At 52.6% G+C, this 18099-nt stretch overlaps 1 protein-coding gene across 1 annotated transcript in view; it reads right to left on the bottom strand.

Moving 5' to 3' along the window:
• LOC123761790 (zinc metalloproteinase nas-4) overlaps positions 1-13984 on the bottom strand; it is a 57879-nt gene extending 43895 nt beyond the window's left edge. Inside the window, 2 exon segments of the mRNA XM_045748001.2 lie at positions 7637-7700; positions 13813-13984. Of these exon segments, the coding sequence (XP_045603957.2) occupies positions 7637-7700; positions 13813-13962 (214 nt within the window). The 5' untranslated portion in view covers positions 13963-13984.
• Positions 13985-18099: the final 4115 nt, after the last annotated feature.

The following is an 18099-nucleotide window of genomic DNA, read 5'->3' as shown; positions in this document are numbered from 1 at the left end:
TCCCAGAAGCTGGGTATATACACCCAGAAGCTGGGTATATACACCCAGAAGCTGGGTATATACACCCAGAAGCTGGGTATATACACCCAGAAGCTGGGTATATACACCCAGAAGCTGGGTATATACACCCAGAAGCTGGGTATATACACCCAGAAGCTGGGTATATACTCCCAGAAGCTGGGTATATACACCCAGAAGCTGGGCATATACACCCAGAAGCTGGGTATATACTCCCAGAAGCTGGGTATATACACCCAGAAGCTGGGCATATACACCCAGAAGCTGGGTATATACTCCCAGAAGCTGGGTATATACACCCAGAAGCTGGGCATATACACCCAGAAGCTGGGTATATACTCCCAGAAGCTGGGTATATACACCCAGAAGCTGGGTATATACTCCCAGAAGCTGGGTATATACACCCAGAAGCTGGGTATATACACCCAGAAGCTGGGTATATACACCCAGAAGCTGGGTATATACACCCAGAAGCTGGGTATATACTCCCAGAAGCTGGGTATATACACCCAGAAGCTGGGTATATACACCCAGAAGCTGGGTATATACACCCAGAAGCTGGGCATATACACCCAGAAGCTGGGTATATACTCCCAGAAGCTGGGTATATACACCCAGAAGCTGGGCATATACACCCAGAAGCTGGGTATATACTCCCAGAAGCTGGGTATATACACCCAGAAGCTGGGCATATACACCCAGAAGCTGGGTATATACTCCCAGAAGCTGGGTATATACACCCAGAAGCTGGGCATATACACCCAGAAGCTGGGTATATACTCCCAGAAGCTGGGTATATACACCCAGAAGCTGGGCATATACACCCAGAAGCTGGGTATATACTCCCAGAAGCTGGGTATATACACCCAGAAGCTGGGTATATACTCCCAGAAGCTGGGTATATACACCCAGAAGCTGGGTATATACACCCAGAAGCTGGGTATATACACCCAGAAGCTGGGTATATACTCCCAGAAGCTGGGTATATACACCCAGAAGCTGGGTATATACTCCCAGAAGCTGGGTATATACACCCAGAAGCTGGGTATATACACCCAGAAGCTGGGTATATACACCCAGAAGCTGGGTATATACACCCAGAAGCTGGGTATATACACCCAGAAGCTGGGTATATACACCCAGAAGCTGGGTATATACACCCAGAAGCTGGGTATATACACCCAGAAGCTGGGTATATACACCCAGAAGCTGGGTATATACACCCAGAAGCTGGGTATATACACCCAGAAGCTGGGTATATACACCCAGAAGCTGGGTATATACTCCCAGAAGCTGGGTATATACACCCAGAAGCTGGGTATATACACCCAGAAGCTGGGTATATACACCCAGAAGCTGGGTATATACACCCAGAAGCTGGGTATATACACCCAGTATGTGTCTGTATTTCTCAGCGTTATCACCTAAATGTTGTATATTACCTGTTGTATAGTTGTGGTAAAGACTTAAACTTAGGACTAAGCAGATAATGATTGTTGAACTAGGCCTAAACAACTTTGAGTTCATATAATATACAATTTATCTACTTGTTAATTACAAATATAAATATTATTATTGAGAGTAATCACATCAATGATAAAATCCGAAGGAGCTGTGATAAGGACTCGAACCTATGTGGTGGGTACACGCCCACGACCCAGACAACCATCAACATGATACATCATGTTAGTGTATGTACATGGGGGGGGGGGGTTAATCCTGGCGGACTTCAGGGAAGCCTCGTGTCTTCAGTAGAACTCCAGGTTGCAATTTTTTTGACCATGTCGTGACCTGGTTGTCTGGGGCGTGTGCCTGGGACTGTACCCACCGCGTAGGTTCGAATCCTCATCACGGCTCCTACGGATTTTCTCATTATTATTAGTAGTATTTTTAGAAATATTATTTAATGTTTGTTAAGAAGGCTCCTATTGACTCGTTTAGTTTAATTGCCAATTGGCCTGTCAGTTTAATGCGTTAATGCCTGTACAACGACTCTTCCAAGTGTATGTGCAGGTGTACAGTTGATAGATCAACTGGGGTTGGTAGAGCGGCGTCAACTGCGGCGTCAACTGCGGCGTCAACTGCGGCGTCAACTGCGGCGTCAACTGCGGCGTCAACTGCGGCGTCAACTGCGGCGTCAACTGCACCGTCAACTGCGGCGTCAACTACACCGTCAACTGCGGCGTCAACTACACCGTCAACTACACCGTCAACTGCGGCGTCAACTACACCGTCAACTGCGGCGTCAACTGCGGCGTCAACTGCGGCGTCAACTACACCGTCAACTGCGGCGTCAACTGCGGCGTCAACTGCACCGTCAACTGCGGCGTCAACTGCGGCGTCAACTGCGGCGTCAACTGCACCGTCAACTGCGGCGTCAACTACACCGTCAACTACACCGTCAACTACACCGTCAACTGCGGCGTCAACAACACCGTCAACTACACCGTCAACTGTGGCGTCAACAACACCGTCAACTACACCGTCAACTGTGGCGTCAACAACACCGTCAACTGCGGCGTCAACTGCGGCGTCAACTACACCGTCAACTGCGGCGTCAACTACACCGTCAACTACACCGTCAGCTGCGGCGTCAACTACACCGTCAACTGCGGCGTCAACTGCGGCGTCAACTGCGGCGTCAACTACACCGTCAACTGCGGCGTCAACTGCGGCGTCAACTGCACCGTCAACTGCGGCGTCAACTACACCGTCAACTACACCGTCAACTGCGGCGTCAACTACACCGTCAACTGCGGCGTCAACTACACCGTCAACTGCGGCGTCAACTGCGGCGTCAACTACACCGTCAACTGCGGCGTCAACTACACCGTCAACTGCGGCGTCAACTACACCGTCAACTGCGGCGTCAACTGCGGCGTCAACTGCGGCGTCAACTACACCGTCAACTGCGGCGTCAACTGCACCGTCAACTGCGGCGTCAACTGCGGCGTCAACTACACCGTCAACTGCGGCGTCAACTGCGGCGTCAACTACACCGTCAACTGCGGCGTCAACTACACCGTCAACTGCGGCGTCAACTGCAGCGTCAACAACACCGTCAACTGCGGCGTCAACTGCGGCGTCAACTGCGGCGTCAACTACACCGTCAACTGCGGCGTCAACTGCGGCGTCAACTACACCGTCAACTGCGGCGTCAACTGCGGCGTCAACTGCGGCGTCAACTACACCGTCAACTGCGGCGTCAACTACACCGTCAACTGCGGCGTCAACTGCGGCGTCAACTGTGGCGTCAACTACACCGTCAACTGCGGCGTCAACTGCACCGTCAACTGCGGCGTCAACTGCGGCGTCAACTACACCGTCAACTGCGGCGTCAACTGCGGCGTCAACTACACCGTCAACTGCGGCGTCAACTACACCGTCAACTGCGGCGTCAACTACACCGTCAACTGCGGCGTCAACTACACCGTCAACTGCGGCGTCAACTGGGGCGTCAACTGCACCGTCAACTGCGGCGTCAACTACACCGTCAACTGCGGCGTCAACTGCACCGTCAACTGCGGCGTCAACTGCGGCGTCAACTGCGGCGTCAACAACACCGTCAACTGCGGCGTCAACTGCGGCGTCAACTGCGGCGTCAACTGCGGCGTCAACTACACCGTCAACTGCGGCGTCAACTGCGGCGTCAACTACACCGTCAACCGCGGCGTCAACTGCGGCGTCAACTACACCGTCAACTGCGGCGTCAACTGCACCGTCAACTGCGGCGTCAACTGCGGCGTCAACTGCGGCGTCAACTGCGGCGTCAACAACACCGTCAACTGCGGCGTCAACTGCGGCGTCAACTGCGGCGTCAACTACACCGTCAACTGCGGCGTCAACTGCGGCGTCAACTACACCGTCAACTGCGGCGTCAACTGCGGCGTCAACTGCGGCGTCAACAACACCGTCAACTGCGGCGTCAACTGCGGCGTCAACTGCGGCATCAACTACACCGTCAACTACACCGTCAACTGCGGCGTCAACTACACCGTCAACTGCGGCGTCAACAACACCGTCAACTGTGGCGTCAACAACACCGTCAACTGCGGCGTCAACTACACCGTCAACTACACCGTCAACTGCGGCGTCAACTACACCGTCAACTGCGGCGTCAACAACACCGTCAACTGTGGCGTCAACAACACCGTCAACTGCGGCGTCAACTGCGGCGTCAACTGCGGCGTCAACTACACCGTCAACTGCGGCGTCAACTGCGGCGTCAACAAAACCGTCAACTGCGGCGTCAACTACACCGTCAACTGCGGCGTCAACTGCGGCGTCAACTGCGGCGTCAACTGCGGCGTCAACTACACCGTCAACTGCGGCGTCAACTACACCGTCAACTGTGGCGTCAACAACACCGTCAACTGCGGCGTCAACTGCGGCGTCAACTACACCGTCAACTGCGGCGTCAACTACACCGTCAACTGCGGCGTCAACTACACCGTCAACTGCGGCGTCAACTGCGGCGTCAACTACACCGTCAACTGCGGCGTCAACTACACCGTCAACTGCGGCGTCAACTACATCGTCAACTGCGGCGTCAACTACACCGTCAACTGCGGCGTCAACTACAGCGTCAACTGCGGCGTCAACTACACCGTCAACTGCGGCGTCAACTACACCGTCAACTGCGGCGTCAACTACACCGTCAACTGCGGCGTCAACTGCGGCGTCAACTACACCGTCAACTGCGGCGTCAACTACACCGTCAACTGCGGCGTCAACTGCGGCGTCAACTACACCGTCAACAGCGGCGTCAACTACACCGTCAACTGCGACGTCAACTACATCGTCAACTGCGGCGTCAACTACACCGTCAACTGCGGCGTCAACTGCGGCGTCAACTGGGGCGTCAACTGCACCGTCAACTGCGGCGTCAACTGCGGCGTCAACTACACCGTCAACTGCGGCGTCAACTGCACCGTCAACTGCGGCGTCAACTGCGGCGTCAACTGCGGCGTCAACTGCGGCGTCAACTGCGGCGTCAACTGCGGCGTCAACTGCGGCGTCAACTACACCGTCAACTGCGGCGTCAACTGCGGCGTCAACTACACCGTCAACTGCGGCGTCAACTGCGGCGTCAACTACACCGTCAACTGCGGCGTCAACTGCACCGTCAACTGCGGCGTCAACTGCGGCGTCAACTGCGGCGTCAACTGCGGCGTCAACAACACCGTCAACTGCGGCGTCAACTGCGGCGTCAACTGCGGCGTCAACTACACCGTCAACTGCGGCGTCAACTGCGGCGTCAACTACACCGTCAACTGCGGCGTCAACTGCGGCGTCAACTGCGGCGTCAACAACACCGTCAACTGCGGCGTCAACTGCGGCGTCAACTGCGGCATCAACTACACCGTCAACTACACCGTCAACTGCGGCGTCAACTACACCGTCAACTGCGGCGTCAACAACACCGTCAACTGTGGCGTCAACAACACCGTCAACTGCGGCGTCAACTACACCGTCAACTACACCGTCAACTGCGGCGTCAACTACACCGTCAACTGCGGCGTCAACAACACCGTCAACTGTGGCGTCAACAACACCGTCAACTGCGGCGTCAACTGCGGCGTCAACTGCGGCGTCAACTGCGGCGTCAACTACACCGTCAACTGCGGCGTCAACTGCGGCGTCAACTGCGGCGTCAACAACACCGTCAACTGCGGCGTCAACTGCGGCGTCAACAACACCGTCAACTGCGGCGTCAACTGCGGCGTCAACTGCGGCATCAACTACACCGTCAACTACACCGTCAACTGCGGCGTCAACTACACCGTCAACTGCGGCGTCAACAACACCGTCAACTGTGGCGTCAACAACACCGTCAACTGCGGCGTCAACTACACCGTCAACTACACCGTCAACTGCGGCGTCAACTACACCGTCAACTGCGGCGTCAACAACACCGTCAACTGTGGCGTCAACAACACCGTCAACTGCGGCGTCAACTGCGGCGTCAACTACACCGTCAACTGCGGCGTCAACTGCGGCGTCAACTGCGGCGTCAACTACACCGTCAACTGCGGCGTCAACTGCGGCGTCAACTGCGGCGTCAACTGCGGCGTCAACTACACCGTCAACTGCGGCGTCAACTACACCGTCAACTGTGGCGTCAACAACACCGTCAACTGCGGCGTCAACTGCGGCGTCAACTACACCGTCAACTGCGGCGTCAACTACACCGTCAACTGCGGCGTCAACTACACCGTCAACTGCGGCGTCAACTGCGGCGTCAACTACACCGTCAACTGCGGCGTCAACTACACCGTCAACTGCGGCGTCAACTACATCGTCAACTGCGGCGTCAACTACACCGTCAACTGCGGCGTCAACTACATCGTCAACTGCGGCGTCAACTACACCGTCAACTGCGGCGTCAACTACACCGTCAACTGCGGCGTCAACTACACCGTCAACTGCGGCGTCAACTACACCGTCAACTGCGGCGTCAACTACACCGTCAACTGCGGCGTCAACTGCGGCGTCAACTACACCGTCAACTGCGGCGTCAACTACACCGTCAACTGCGGCGTCAACTACATCGTCAACTGCGGCGTCAACTACACCGTCAACTGCGGCGTCAACTGCGGCGTCAACTGCGGCGTCAACTACACCGTCAACTGCGGCGTCAACTGCGGCGTCAACTGCACCGTCAACTGCGGCGTCAACTGCACCGTCAACTGCGGCGTCAACTACACCGTCAACTGCGGCGTCAACTACACCGTCAACTGCGGCGTCAACTGCGGCGTCAACTGCACCGTCAACTGCGGCGTCAACTGCACCGTCAACTGCGGCGTCAACTGCGGCGTCAACTGCACCGTCAACTGCGGCGTCAACTGCACCGTCAACTGCACCGTCAACTGCGGCGTCAACTACACCGTCAACTGCGGCGTCAACTACACCGTCAACTGCGGCGTCAACTGCGGCGTCAACTGCACCGTCAACTGCGGCGTCAACTGCACCGTCAACTGCGGCGTCAACTGCACCGTCAACTGCGGCGTCAACTACACCGTCAACTGCGGTGTCAACTGTGGCGTCAACTACACCGTCAACTGCGGCGTCAACTACACCGTCAACTGCGGCGTCAACTGCGGCGTCAACTGCACCGTCAACTGCACCGTCAACTGCGGCGTCAACTACACCGTCAACTGCGGCGTCAACTGCACCGTCAACTGCGGCGTCAACTGCACCGTCAACTACACCGTCAACTGCGGCGTCAACTGCACCGTCAACTGCGGCGTCAACTGCACCGTCAACTGCGGCGTCAACTACACCGTCAACTGCGGCGTCAACTGCACCGTCAACTGCGGCGTCAACTACACCGTCAACTGCGGCGTCAACTACACCATCAACTGCGGCGTCAACTGCACCGTCAACTGCGGCGTCAACTACACCGTCAACTGCGGCGTCAACTACACCATCAACTGCGGCGTCAACTGCGGCGTCAACTGCACCGTCAACTGCGGCGTCAACTACACCGTCAACTGCGGCGTCAACTACACCGTCAACTGCGGCGTCAACTACACCGTCAACTGCGGCGTCAACTACACCGTCAACTGCGGCGTCAACTGCGGCGTCAACTGCGGCGTCAACTGCGGCGTCAACTCACCCATGTGAGCGCTGGTCTCAAAGTCTGCTGGGCTCAGCGGCTCTCCGGGAATATCATTGTGTATCTGAGGGAAGGACCGAGAGATTACTCTTGTTAGGCATCGTTTGGAAATTTGCATACTTCAATTGTCATGTATGTGTGTTTACCCCCACCTACAGGGGCCTGCAGGTCGTGCCTCAGCTCCTGGGCCCAGGCTTTCAAGTCGATCATTGATTATTATACAAGTTTCAGATCACATTACAGCTTGAAATTCCAACTCTTAAAAGTATATTCCACTTCCTCAGAACCAAACTTATCTGGTGAGTCACTCGTCAGACCTCATGTCTTTAGGTCCTGTCCCTGGTCATGTCCCTGGTCATGTCCCTGGTCATGCCCCTGGTCATGTCCCTGGTCATGTCCCTGGTCATGTCCCTGGTCATGTCCCTGGTCATGCCCCTGGTCATGTCCCTGGTCATGTCCCTGGTCATGTCCCTGGTCATGTCCCTGGTCATGCCCCTGGTCATGTCCCTGGTCATGTCCCTGGTCATGTCCCTGGTCATGTTCCTGGTCATGCCCCTGGTCATGTCCCTGGTCATGTCCCTGGTCATGTCCCTGGTCATGTCCCTGGTCATGTCCCTGGTCATGTCCCTGGTCATGTCCCTGGTCATGTCCCTGGTCATGCTCCTGGTCATGTCCCTGGTCATGTCCCTGGTCATGTCCCTGGTCATGCTCCTGGTCATGTCCCTGGTCATGTCCCTGGTCATGTCCCTGGTCATGCTCCTGGTCATGTCCCTGGTCATGTCCCTGGTCATGCTCCTGGTCATGTCCCTGGTCATGTCCCTGGTCATGTCCCTGGTCATGCTCCTGGTCATGTCCCTGGTCATGCCCCTGGTCATGCCCCTGGTCATGTCCCTGGTCATGCCCCTGGTCATGTCCCTGGTCATGTCCCTGGTCATGTTCCTGGTCATGTCCCTGGTCATGCTCCTGGTCATGTCCCTGGTCATGCTCCTGGTCATGTCCCTGGTCATGTCCCTGGTCATGTCCCTGGTCATGTCCCTGGTCATGCTCCTGGTCATGTCCCTGGTCATGTCCCTGGTCATGTCCCTGGTCATGTCCCTGGTCATGCTCCTGGTCATGTCCCTGGTCATGCTCCTGGTCATGTCCCTGGTCATGTCCCTGGTCATGTCCCTGGTCATGTCCCTGGTCATGCTCCTGGTCATGTCCCTGGTCATGTCCCTGGTCATGTCCCTGGTCATGTCCCTGGTCATGCTCCTGGTCATGTCCCTGGTCATGTCCCTGGTCATGTCCCTGGTCATGTCCCTGGTCCTGTCCCTGGTCATGCTCCTGGTCATGTCCCTGGTCATGTCCCTGGTCATGCTCCTGGTCATGTCCCTGGTCATGTCCCTGGTCATGCTCCTGGTCATGTCCCTGGTCATGTCCCTGGTCATGTCCCTGGTCATGCTCCTGGTCATGCTCCTGGTCATGTCCCTGGTCATGTCCCTGGTCATGTCCCTGGTCATGTCCCTGGTCATGTCCCTGGTCATGTCCCTGGTCATGCTCCTGGTCATGCTCCTGGTCATGTCCCTGGTCATGTCCCTGGTCATGTCCCTGGTCATGTCCCTGGTCATGTCCCTGGTCCTGTCCCTGGTCATGCTCCTGGTCATGTCCCTGGTCATGTCCCTGGTCATGCTCCTGGTCATGTCCCTGGTCATGTCCCTGGTCATGCTCCTGGTCATGTCCCTGGTCATGTCCCTGGTCATGCTCCTGGTCATGCTCCTGGTCATGTCCCTGGTCATGTCCCTGGTCATGTCCCTGGTCATGCTCCTGGTCATGTCCCTGGTCATGTCCCTGGTCATGTCCCTGGTCATGCTCCTGGTCATGTCCCTGGTCATGTCCCTGGTCATGTCCCTGGTCATGCTCCTGGTCATGTCCCTGGTCATGTCCCTGGTCATGCTCCTGGTCATGTCCCTGGTCATGTCCCTGGTCATGTCCCTGGTCATGTCCCTGGTCACCCAACAGAACACAGGGCTACCAACCCCCACCCAACAGAACACAGGGCTACCAACCCCCACCCAACAGAACACAGGGCTACCAACCCCCACCCAACAGAACAGAGGGCTACCAACCCGCACCCAACAGAACACAGGGCTACCATCCCCCACCCAACAGAACACAGGGCTACCAACCCCCACCCAACAGAACAGAGGGCTACCAACCCGCACCCAACAGAACACAGGGCTACCAACCCCCACCCAACAGAACACAGGGCTACCAACCCCTACCCAACAGAACACAGAGCTACCAACCCGCACCAAACAGAACAGAGGGCTACCAACCCCCACCCAATAGAACACAGGGCTACCAACCCCCACCCAACAGAACAGAGGGCTACCAACCCACACCAAACAGAACAGAGGGCTACCAACCCTCACCCAACAGAACACAGGGCTACCAACCCGCACCCAACAGAACACAGGGCTACCAACCCCCACCCAACAGAACACAGGGCTACCAACCCCCACCAAACAGAACACAGGGCTACCAACCTGCACCCAACAGAACACAGGGCTACCAACCCCCACCCAACAGAACAGAGGGCTACCAACCCTCAGCCAACAGAACACAGGGCTACCAACCCCCACCCAACAGAACACAGGGCTACCAACCCCCACCCAACAGAACAGAGGGCTACCAACCCGCACCCAACAGAACACAGGGCTACCAACTCTCACCCAACAGAACAGAGGGCTACCAACCCCCAGCCAACAGAACACAGGGCTACCAACCCCCACCCAACAGAACACAGGGCTACCAACCCCCACCCAACAGAACACAGGGCTACCAACTCTCACCCAACAGAACAGAGGGCTACCAACCCCCACCCAATAGAACACAGGGCTACCAACCCCACCCAACAGAACAGAGGGCTACCAACCCCCACCCAACAGAACACAGGGCTACCAACCCCCACCCAACAGAACACAGGGCTACCAACTCTCACCCAACAGAACAGAGGGCTACCAACCCCCAGCCAACAGAACACAGGGCTACCAACCCCCACCCAACAGAACACAGGGCTACCAACCCCCACCCAATAGAACACAGGGCTACCAACCCCCACCCAACAGAACATAGGGCTACCAACCCCCACCCAACAGAACACAGGGCTACCAACCCCCACCCAACAGAACACAGGGCTACCAACCCCCACCCAACAGAACACAGGGCTACCAACCCCCACCCAAAAGAACACAGGGCTACCAACCCCCACCCAACAGTACACAGGGCTACCAACCCACACCAAACAGAACAGAGGGCTACCAACCCCCACCCAACAGTACACAAGGCTACCAACCCCCACCCAACAGAACACAGGGCTACCAACTCTCACCCAACAGAACAGAGGGCTACCAACCCCCAGCCAACAGAACACAGGGCTACCAACCCTCACCCAACAGAACACAGGGCTACCAACCCCCACCCAATAGAACACAGGGCTACCAACCCCCACCCAACAGAACAGAGGGCTACCAACCCCCACCCAACAGAACACAGGGCTACCAACCCCCACCCAACAGAACACAGGGCTACCAACCCCCACCCAACAGAACACAGGGCTACCAACCCACACCGAACAGAACAGAGGGCTACCAACCCCCACCCAACAGTACACAGGGCTACCAACCCTCATCCAACAGAACACAGGGCTACCAACCCTCATCCAACAGAACACAGGGCTACCAACCCCCACCCAACAGTACACAGGGCTACAAACCCCCACCCAACAGAACACAGGGCTACCACCCCCACCCAACAGAACACAGGGCTACCAACCCTCACCGAACAGAACACAGGGCTACCAACCCTCACCGAACAGAACACAGGGCTACCAACCCCCACCCAACAGTACACAGGGCTACCAACCCTCATCCAACAGAACACAGGGCTACCAACCCTTATCCAACAGAACACAGGGCTACCAACCCCCACCCAACAGTACACAGGGCTACCAACCCTCATCCAACAGAACACAGGGCTACCAACCCCCACCTAACAGTACACAGGGCTACCAACCCTCATCCAACAGAACACAGGGCTACCAACCCACACCAAACAGAACATAGGGCTACCAACCCCCACCCAACAGAACATAGGGCTACCAACCCCCACCCAACAGAACACAGGGCTACCAACCCCCACCCAATAGAACACAGGGCTACCAACCCCCACCCAACAGAACACAGGGCTACCACCCCCACCCAACAGAACACAGGGCTACCACCCCACCCAACAGAACACAGGGCTACCACCCCCACCCAACAGAACACAGGGATACCAACCCCCACCCAATAGAACACAGGGCTACCACCCCCACCCAACAGAACACAGGGCTAGCAACCCCCACCCAATAGAACACAGGGCTACCAACCCCCGCCCAATAGAACACAGGGCTACCACCCCCACCCAACAGAACACAGGGCTACCAACCATCACCGAACAGAACACAGGGCTACCAACCCCCACCCAACAGTACACAGGGCTACCAACCCTCATCCAACAGAACACAGGGCTACCAACCCCCACCAAACAGAACATAGGGCTACCAACCCCCACCAAACAGAACATAGGGCTACCAACCCCCACCCAATAGAACACAGGGCTACCACCCCCAACCAACAGAACACAGGGCTACCAACCCACACCAAACAGAACAGAGGGCTACCAACCCCCACCAAACAGAACACAGGGCTACCAACCCCCACCCAACAGAACACAGGGCTACCATCCCCAACCCAACAGAACACAGGGCTACCATCCCCCACCCAACAGAACACAGGGCTACCAACCCCCACCCAACAGAACACAGTACTACCAACCCCCACCAAACAGAACACAGGGCTACCAACCCCCACCCAACAGAACACAGGGCTACCAACCCCCACCCAACAGAACACAGGGCTACCAACCCCCACCCAACAGTACACAGGGCTACCATCCCCCACCCAACAGAACACAGGGCTACCAACCCCCACTCAACAGAACACAGTACTACCAACCCCCATCAAACAGAACACAGGGCTACCAACCCCCACCCAACAGAACACAGGGCTACCATCCCCCACCCAACAGAACACAGTACTACCATCCCCCACCCAACAGAACACAGTACTACCAACCCCCACCAAACAGAACACAGTACTACCAACCCCCACCAAACAGAACACATGGCTACCAACCCGCACCCAACAGAACAGAGGGCTACCATCCCCCACCCAACAGAACACAGGGCTACCATCCCCCACCCAACAGAACACAGGGCTACCAACCCCCACCCAACAGAACACAGTACTACCAACCCCCACCAAACAGAACACAGGGCTACCAACCCCCACCCAACAGAACACAGGGCTACCAACCCGCACCCAACAGAACAGAGGGCTACCAACCCCCACCCAACAGAACACAGGGCTACCATCCCCCACCCAACAGAACACAGGGCTACCATCCCCCACCCAACAGAACACAGGGCTACCAACCCCCACCCAACAGAACACAGTACTACCAACCCCCACCAAACAGAACACAGGGCTACCATCCCCCACCCAACAGAACACAGGGCTACCATCCCCCACCCAACAGAACACAGGGCTACCAACCCCCACCCAACAGAACACAGTACTACCAACCCCCACCAAACAGAACACAGGGCTACCAACCCCCACCCAACAGAACACAGGGCTACCAACCCGCACCCAACAGAACAGAGGGCTACCAACCCCCACCCAACAGAACAGAGGGCTACCATCCCCCACCCAACAGAACACAGGGCTACCATCCCCCACCCAACAGAACACAGGGCTACCAACCCCCACCCAACAGAACGCAGTACTACCAACCCCCACCAAACAGAACACAGGGCTACCAACCCCCACCCAACAGAACACAGGGCTACCATCCCCCACCCAACAGAACACAGTACTACCAACCCCCACCCAACAGAACACAGGGCTACCAACCCCCACCCAACAGAACACACGGCTACCAACCCCCACCCAACAGAACAGAGGGCTACCAACCCCCACCCAACAGAACACAGGGCTACCAACCCCCACCCAACAGAACACAGGGCTACCATCCCCCACCCAACAGAACACAGGGCTACCAACCCCCACCCAACAGAACACAAGGCTACCCACCGAGTCAGGGCTGCCCATGGGGACCTGAGGCAGGGTGCTGGGGTCCAGTTGGGGCTCCCCCAGTATCTGGACGTTGGGGTCCGAGGACCTTATGAGGGCTCGACTCAGGGCTGACCAACTCCACAACGCCAGCAGGGCTGCCACCCTCATCCTGCCACCAGACCAGGGACACACCCACCTACAACAACATAGTATTATTATTATTATTATTATTATTATTATTATTATTATTATTATTATTATTATTATTATTATTATTATTATTATTATTATTATTATTATTATTAACAATTAACAGTGGAGAAGCTTACTACAATATCTCTCTCTCTCATAACTTAACTTATCAGCAGTTATCTGGGCAGTCGCTTTTGGCATTTAGGCACATTCCTATGTTCGTTTCCTTAGTGTAGACTGCAGTGTGGAAACCTGAAAGGTTTCCACACTGCAGTCTGTGTGCAGTCCACACGGTTTTTGCAGTGTGAGGTTTCCACACTGCAGTCTACACTAAGGAAACAAACATAGGAATGTGCCTAAATGCCAAAAGCGACTGCCCAGATAGGTACAAGAGGAGTGTTGTTAACGCATATGTCGACCGTGCTCTCAGCCACAGCTCAGAATGGAAGCAAGTCGACGAAGAACTCTGTAGGGTAAGGCAGGTCCTAGTCAACAACGGCTTCTCCAATAGTTTCGTCGAAGACATCATAAGAAGGAAAGTGAAACGCCATGCAACCTCTGAAGAGACAACTAACACAACACCTATACCCCCTATTAGACTATTTTACAGGAACTTCTTTTCCACTGCTCATAAAACGGAGGAAAGGGTCCTGAAAGATATTGTTAATAGAAACGTTATCCCTACAGACAAAAATCAGAGGATACAACTGACGATTTACTATAAAACCAGAAAAACGGCCAGCCTACTCATGAGAAACTCTCCAGACACAAAACAGAACGCTTTAAAAGAGACCAACGTCGTCTATGCCTTCAAATGCCTACTTGGGGACTGTAAGCTCCAAAAAACCCAGTATATAGGCAAGACAACAACATCTCTTTCTAGGCGTTTAACGATGCATAAGCAACAGGGCTCCATTAAGGAACATATAATCTCTTCCCACAACCAAACCATCGCCAGAGAAATCCTAGTAAACAACACAGAAATCATCGATAGATACAGCGATAGCAGGCGGCTTGACGTTTGCGAGGCACTACACATCAAGAAGTCAACACCAGCAATCAACAGCCAATTAATGCACAACTATATTCTACCCACCTCAAGACTCCGCTCCAATATAGAAGCATCAAGAAATATGGACCAATAGGCTTTCCACAATCACTTCTATTCAATACCCATTGTTTCGTGTTCTGTCTTGTGTTGATGAAATTAATACCTTATTAAATACCACCTCACCCCATCCACCTCACTCAAATGTAGATATAAACAAATCGGAGATGTGTAAGTTCTATTCAGTTGTGTATACTAAAGTCTTTGAAAATGTAATAAGTTTTACGAAACGCGCTCAAGTGTCGCGTCAGACTAGAAATAAAAATGAATTTTGGAGAATTGATTTTTGAATTACCACCAACAGTGAAAAGAAATGTACGAAAGATTGAGAAAATTCGTGTTAGAATTATTAATCTTACTTTTACGGTCTTATTTAATAATATATATATATATATATATATATATATATATATATATATATATATATATATATATATATATATATATATATATATATATATATATATATATATTGTTACGATAATCTCCTTCAAGAGAGATTTGGCCTGCTCTTTCCTATTGTCATGTTACTTCAGTACATCTACAACATCTAGATACTACAAGCAAGTGTAGTACTTATTTAGTCAAATACGTTTTGCCAGGCGCATATGTATATCACACTCGCTCTCCACCTCCCCTCTCCATCGTCGCCGATCACCAAACTACCATTTCCAGCCAGCCTGCTTCTGATTGGTGAATCGACGTTTTCACCACTGCACCTTTGCACCTCAGCGCCATTTACCTAGACGATGTCTGGGCCTGCACCAGCCGTTGATTGATTGTTGCCGCCGAAGGCGGCTAGTTTATTGTGCACCCCATACTCATCCTGTGAGCGGTAGCGCAAAAGCATTACAGAGGGCACAAAAGGTCTTTATCAGACCTCATCTTAGATTATTATATAAACAATTTCTTCAATCCTTCACACCTTATAGTTACAATGTCAGCTAGTTACAGAGAAAGTGCTATTACAAGAGCTACATATTTACAGTAAGTCATCATACATTAATGGTAGGTCTTGTCGTTAATACATAATAGTTTGGCCAATGGGGATGTTACAGAGTCATAGGGGAGCTTCTGTTTATTATTAGTCCTCACAATACACTACTTGTTTCTGAATCTCATATGTCATTCATCTACTGGAAGCAAAATGTGGGTTCAGTGCAAGGATTTCAGGTAATTTATAGTGTAAAGTGTGTGGACATAGGCAGGGACACACACTCGAACACTATATCTTGGATTGTTGTAAAATTGAGCCATTTAGAGATAAATCTAAGCTCACTCTGTATGATATGGCAACCTATCTTATTACCAGCCATTGGAGTTAGAATATCCTGTGCTCTCAAAGCTGACACAACCATCTGATATACGCTCTGTCTATTAGTGGATGTTCTCAGCCAACGCTTTATTCTCAGCACCTGTTTATTTCATTTTTGTCTTTATCCATTTTAGAGTAACGTCACCACTATTTTATTTTATGTTATTTTTTTACTTTATAATCTTGTTAGTTTGCACTGTACCTAGAGAAGGAATTGTCTTATTCATAATTTGTTTTCAATTTAATTAAAGTTTCATTGTTCATACTATTTGTTTTGCTTCTTTTGCCTTACTTTGCCACAGGACACAACAGCTACGCAGTCATCTTTTTTTTTAAACGTGATAGGCATTGACACCAGCCATTGGGAGGACTGCTGAACACCTACACTCCTTTTTTCCGTCACATTTAATGGGGGCCTGTCCGGGAGCCTCACTCAGGTACTAGTACTAAAACATCAATTTATGGTAAGTGTACTTGGCTTTGATACAGTTGCTTTTCAATATTTTCATTACTTTTAATATTTATATGGTGGTGTGTATTTTGTGCTTTCCGAGGGTAGCTTATTGTGAGTGTTGGATAACTGTTGGTTACGTGGTGACTGGAGGCCTCAGTCATTCTCTTAATTGGTCATCCCTCCCTCAGTGTTATTACTCGTGTATTCCACCTTTTTTGTCCCTAGGATATTTCTCTAATTCAGACATATCATCATTTTGGTACCCTGGTACTTTGATTTGTCTTCGGGCCAAAGTACCCTATCTTCTGCAATCCGACCACAGGAGAATACAGAGGGCCATAGTTCCTCTAGCACAGACTACGCTGTTGAGTTGGGACCTCAACAGCAGTTCTCATCACCAGTTGACACTCGCACCCCTATACGTCGGTCAGAGATGATGATATTTACTCAGGTAGGGAATTAGCTTTCTTTTTTCAGAGCACAAGAAACGCTAATTCTGTAAGTATCATATAATTAAGTAGGAAAACCCTTGCTTCTGTCCTATAGAGACTCGACAAGGTATCCCTACATTCTTGGACTACCTTTTCACTTTTGAAACAATTAAAAGTGTCATTTGTTTTAGAAACTATCGGTTTCATTTATTTAGTAGGATTTTCTTGGCATTATTCTCTTACATTGAGTACCGGGTACAAGATTTCTTGCGATTTTGATTGACTAATCATTTACCATACCAATATTAACGTTAATTGTTAACGATTAAATTTCCACAGGATAGTTACCAGTTGCCACGTCATCCTGTTACTGACACTTAGAATATCACAGGTATATTCATTGTACATTTATTTGCTATTTCAAAATGTTTCGTCTCTCAGCATTTCGTAGTGATCCAGCAAGTGAAGTAGGGAACTTAATTCGTGCCAAGAGGACAGAATTACAAACTCTTGCACACGAGTATCAACTAGATGTTCCCCCTGGAGCCAACAAAAATGACTTGCACAATATTATCTTGGATCACCTCTTAGATGAAGGAATTATAGACTCTGATGCTCACGAAAACTATTCTATTCCAGATAAACATGCTCTGGCAGCTATGAAGCTAAAGCTCGAACTAGCGAACATAAAACGGGAACAACAAAAAGAAAATCTCCAGATAAAGAAAGAAGAGGCTGCCCTAAGGAAGGAAGAACAGGAACGCGAGGTGGCCCTAAAGAAACGTGAGATGGCCCAAAAGAAAGA

The sequence above is a fragment of the Procambarus clarkii genome, chromosome 5 (genome assembly GCF_040958095.1).
Source record: "Procambarus clarkii isolate CNS0578487 chromosome 5, FALCON_Pclarkii_2.0, whole genome shotgun sequence".
NCBI classification, from domain to species: Eukaryota; Metazoa; Arthropoda; class Malacostraca; order Decapoda; family Cambaridae; genus Procambarus; species Procambarus clarkii.
Note: the sequence above shows the minus strand (reverse complement) of the source record. Positions and strands in the feature narration are given on the sequence as shown.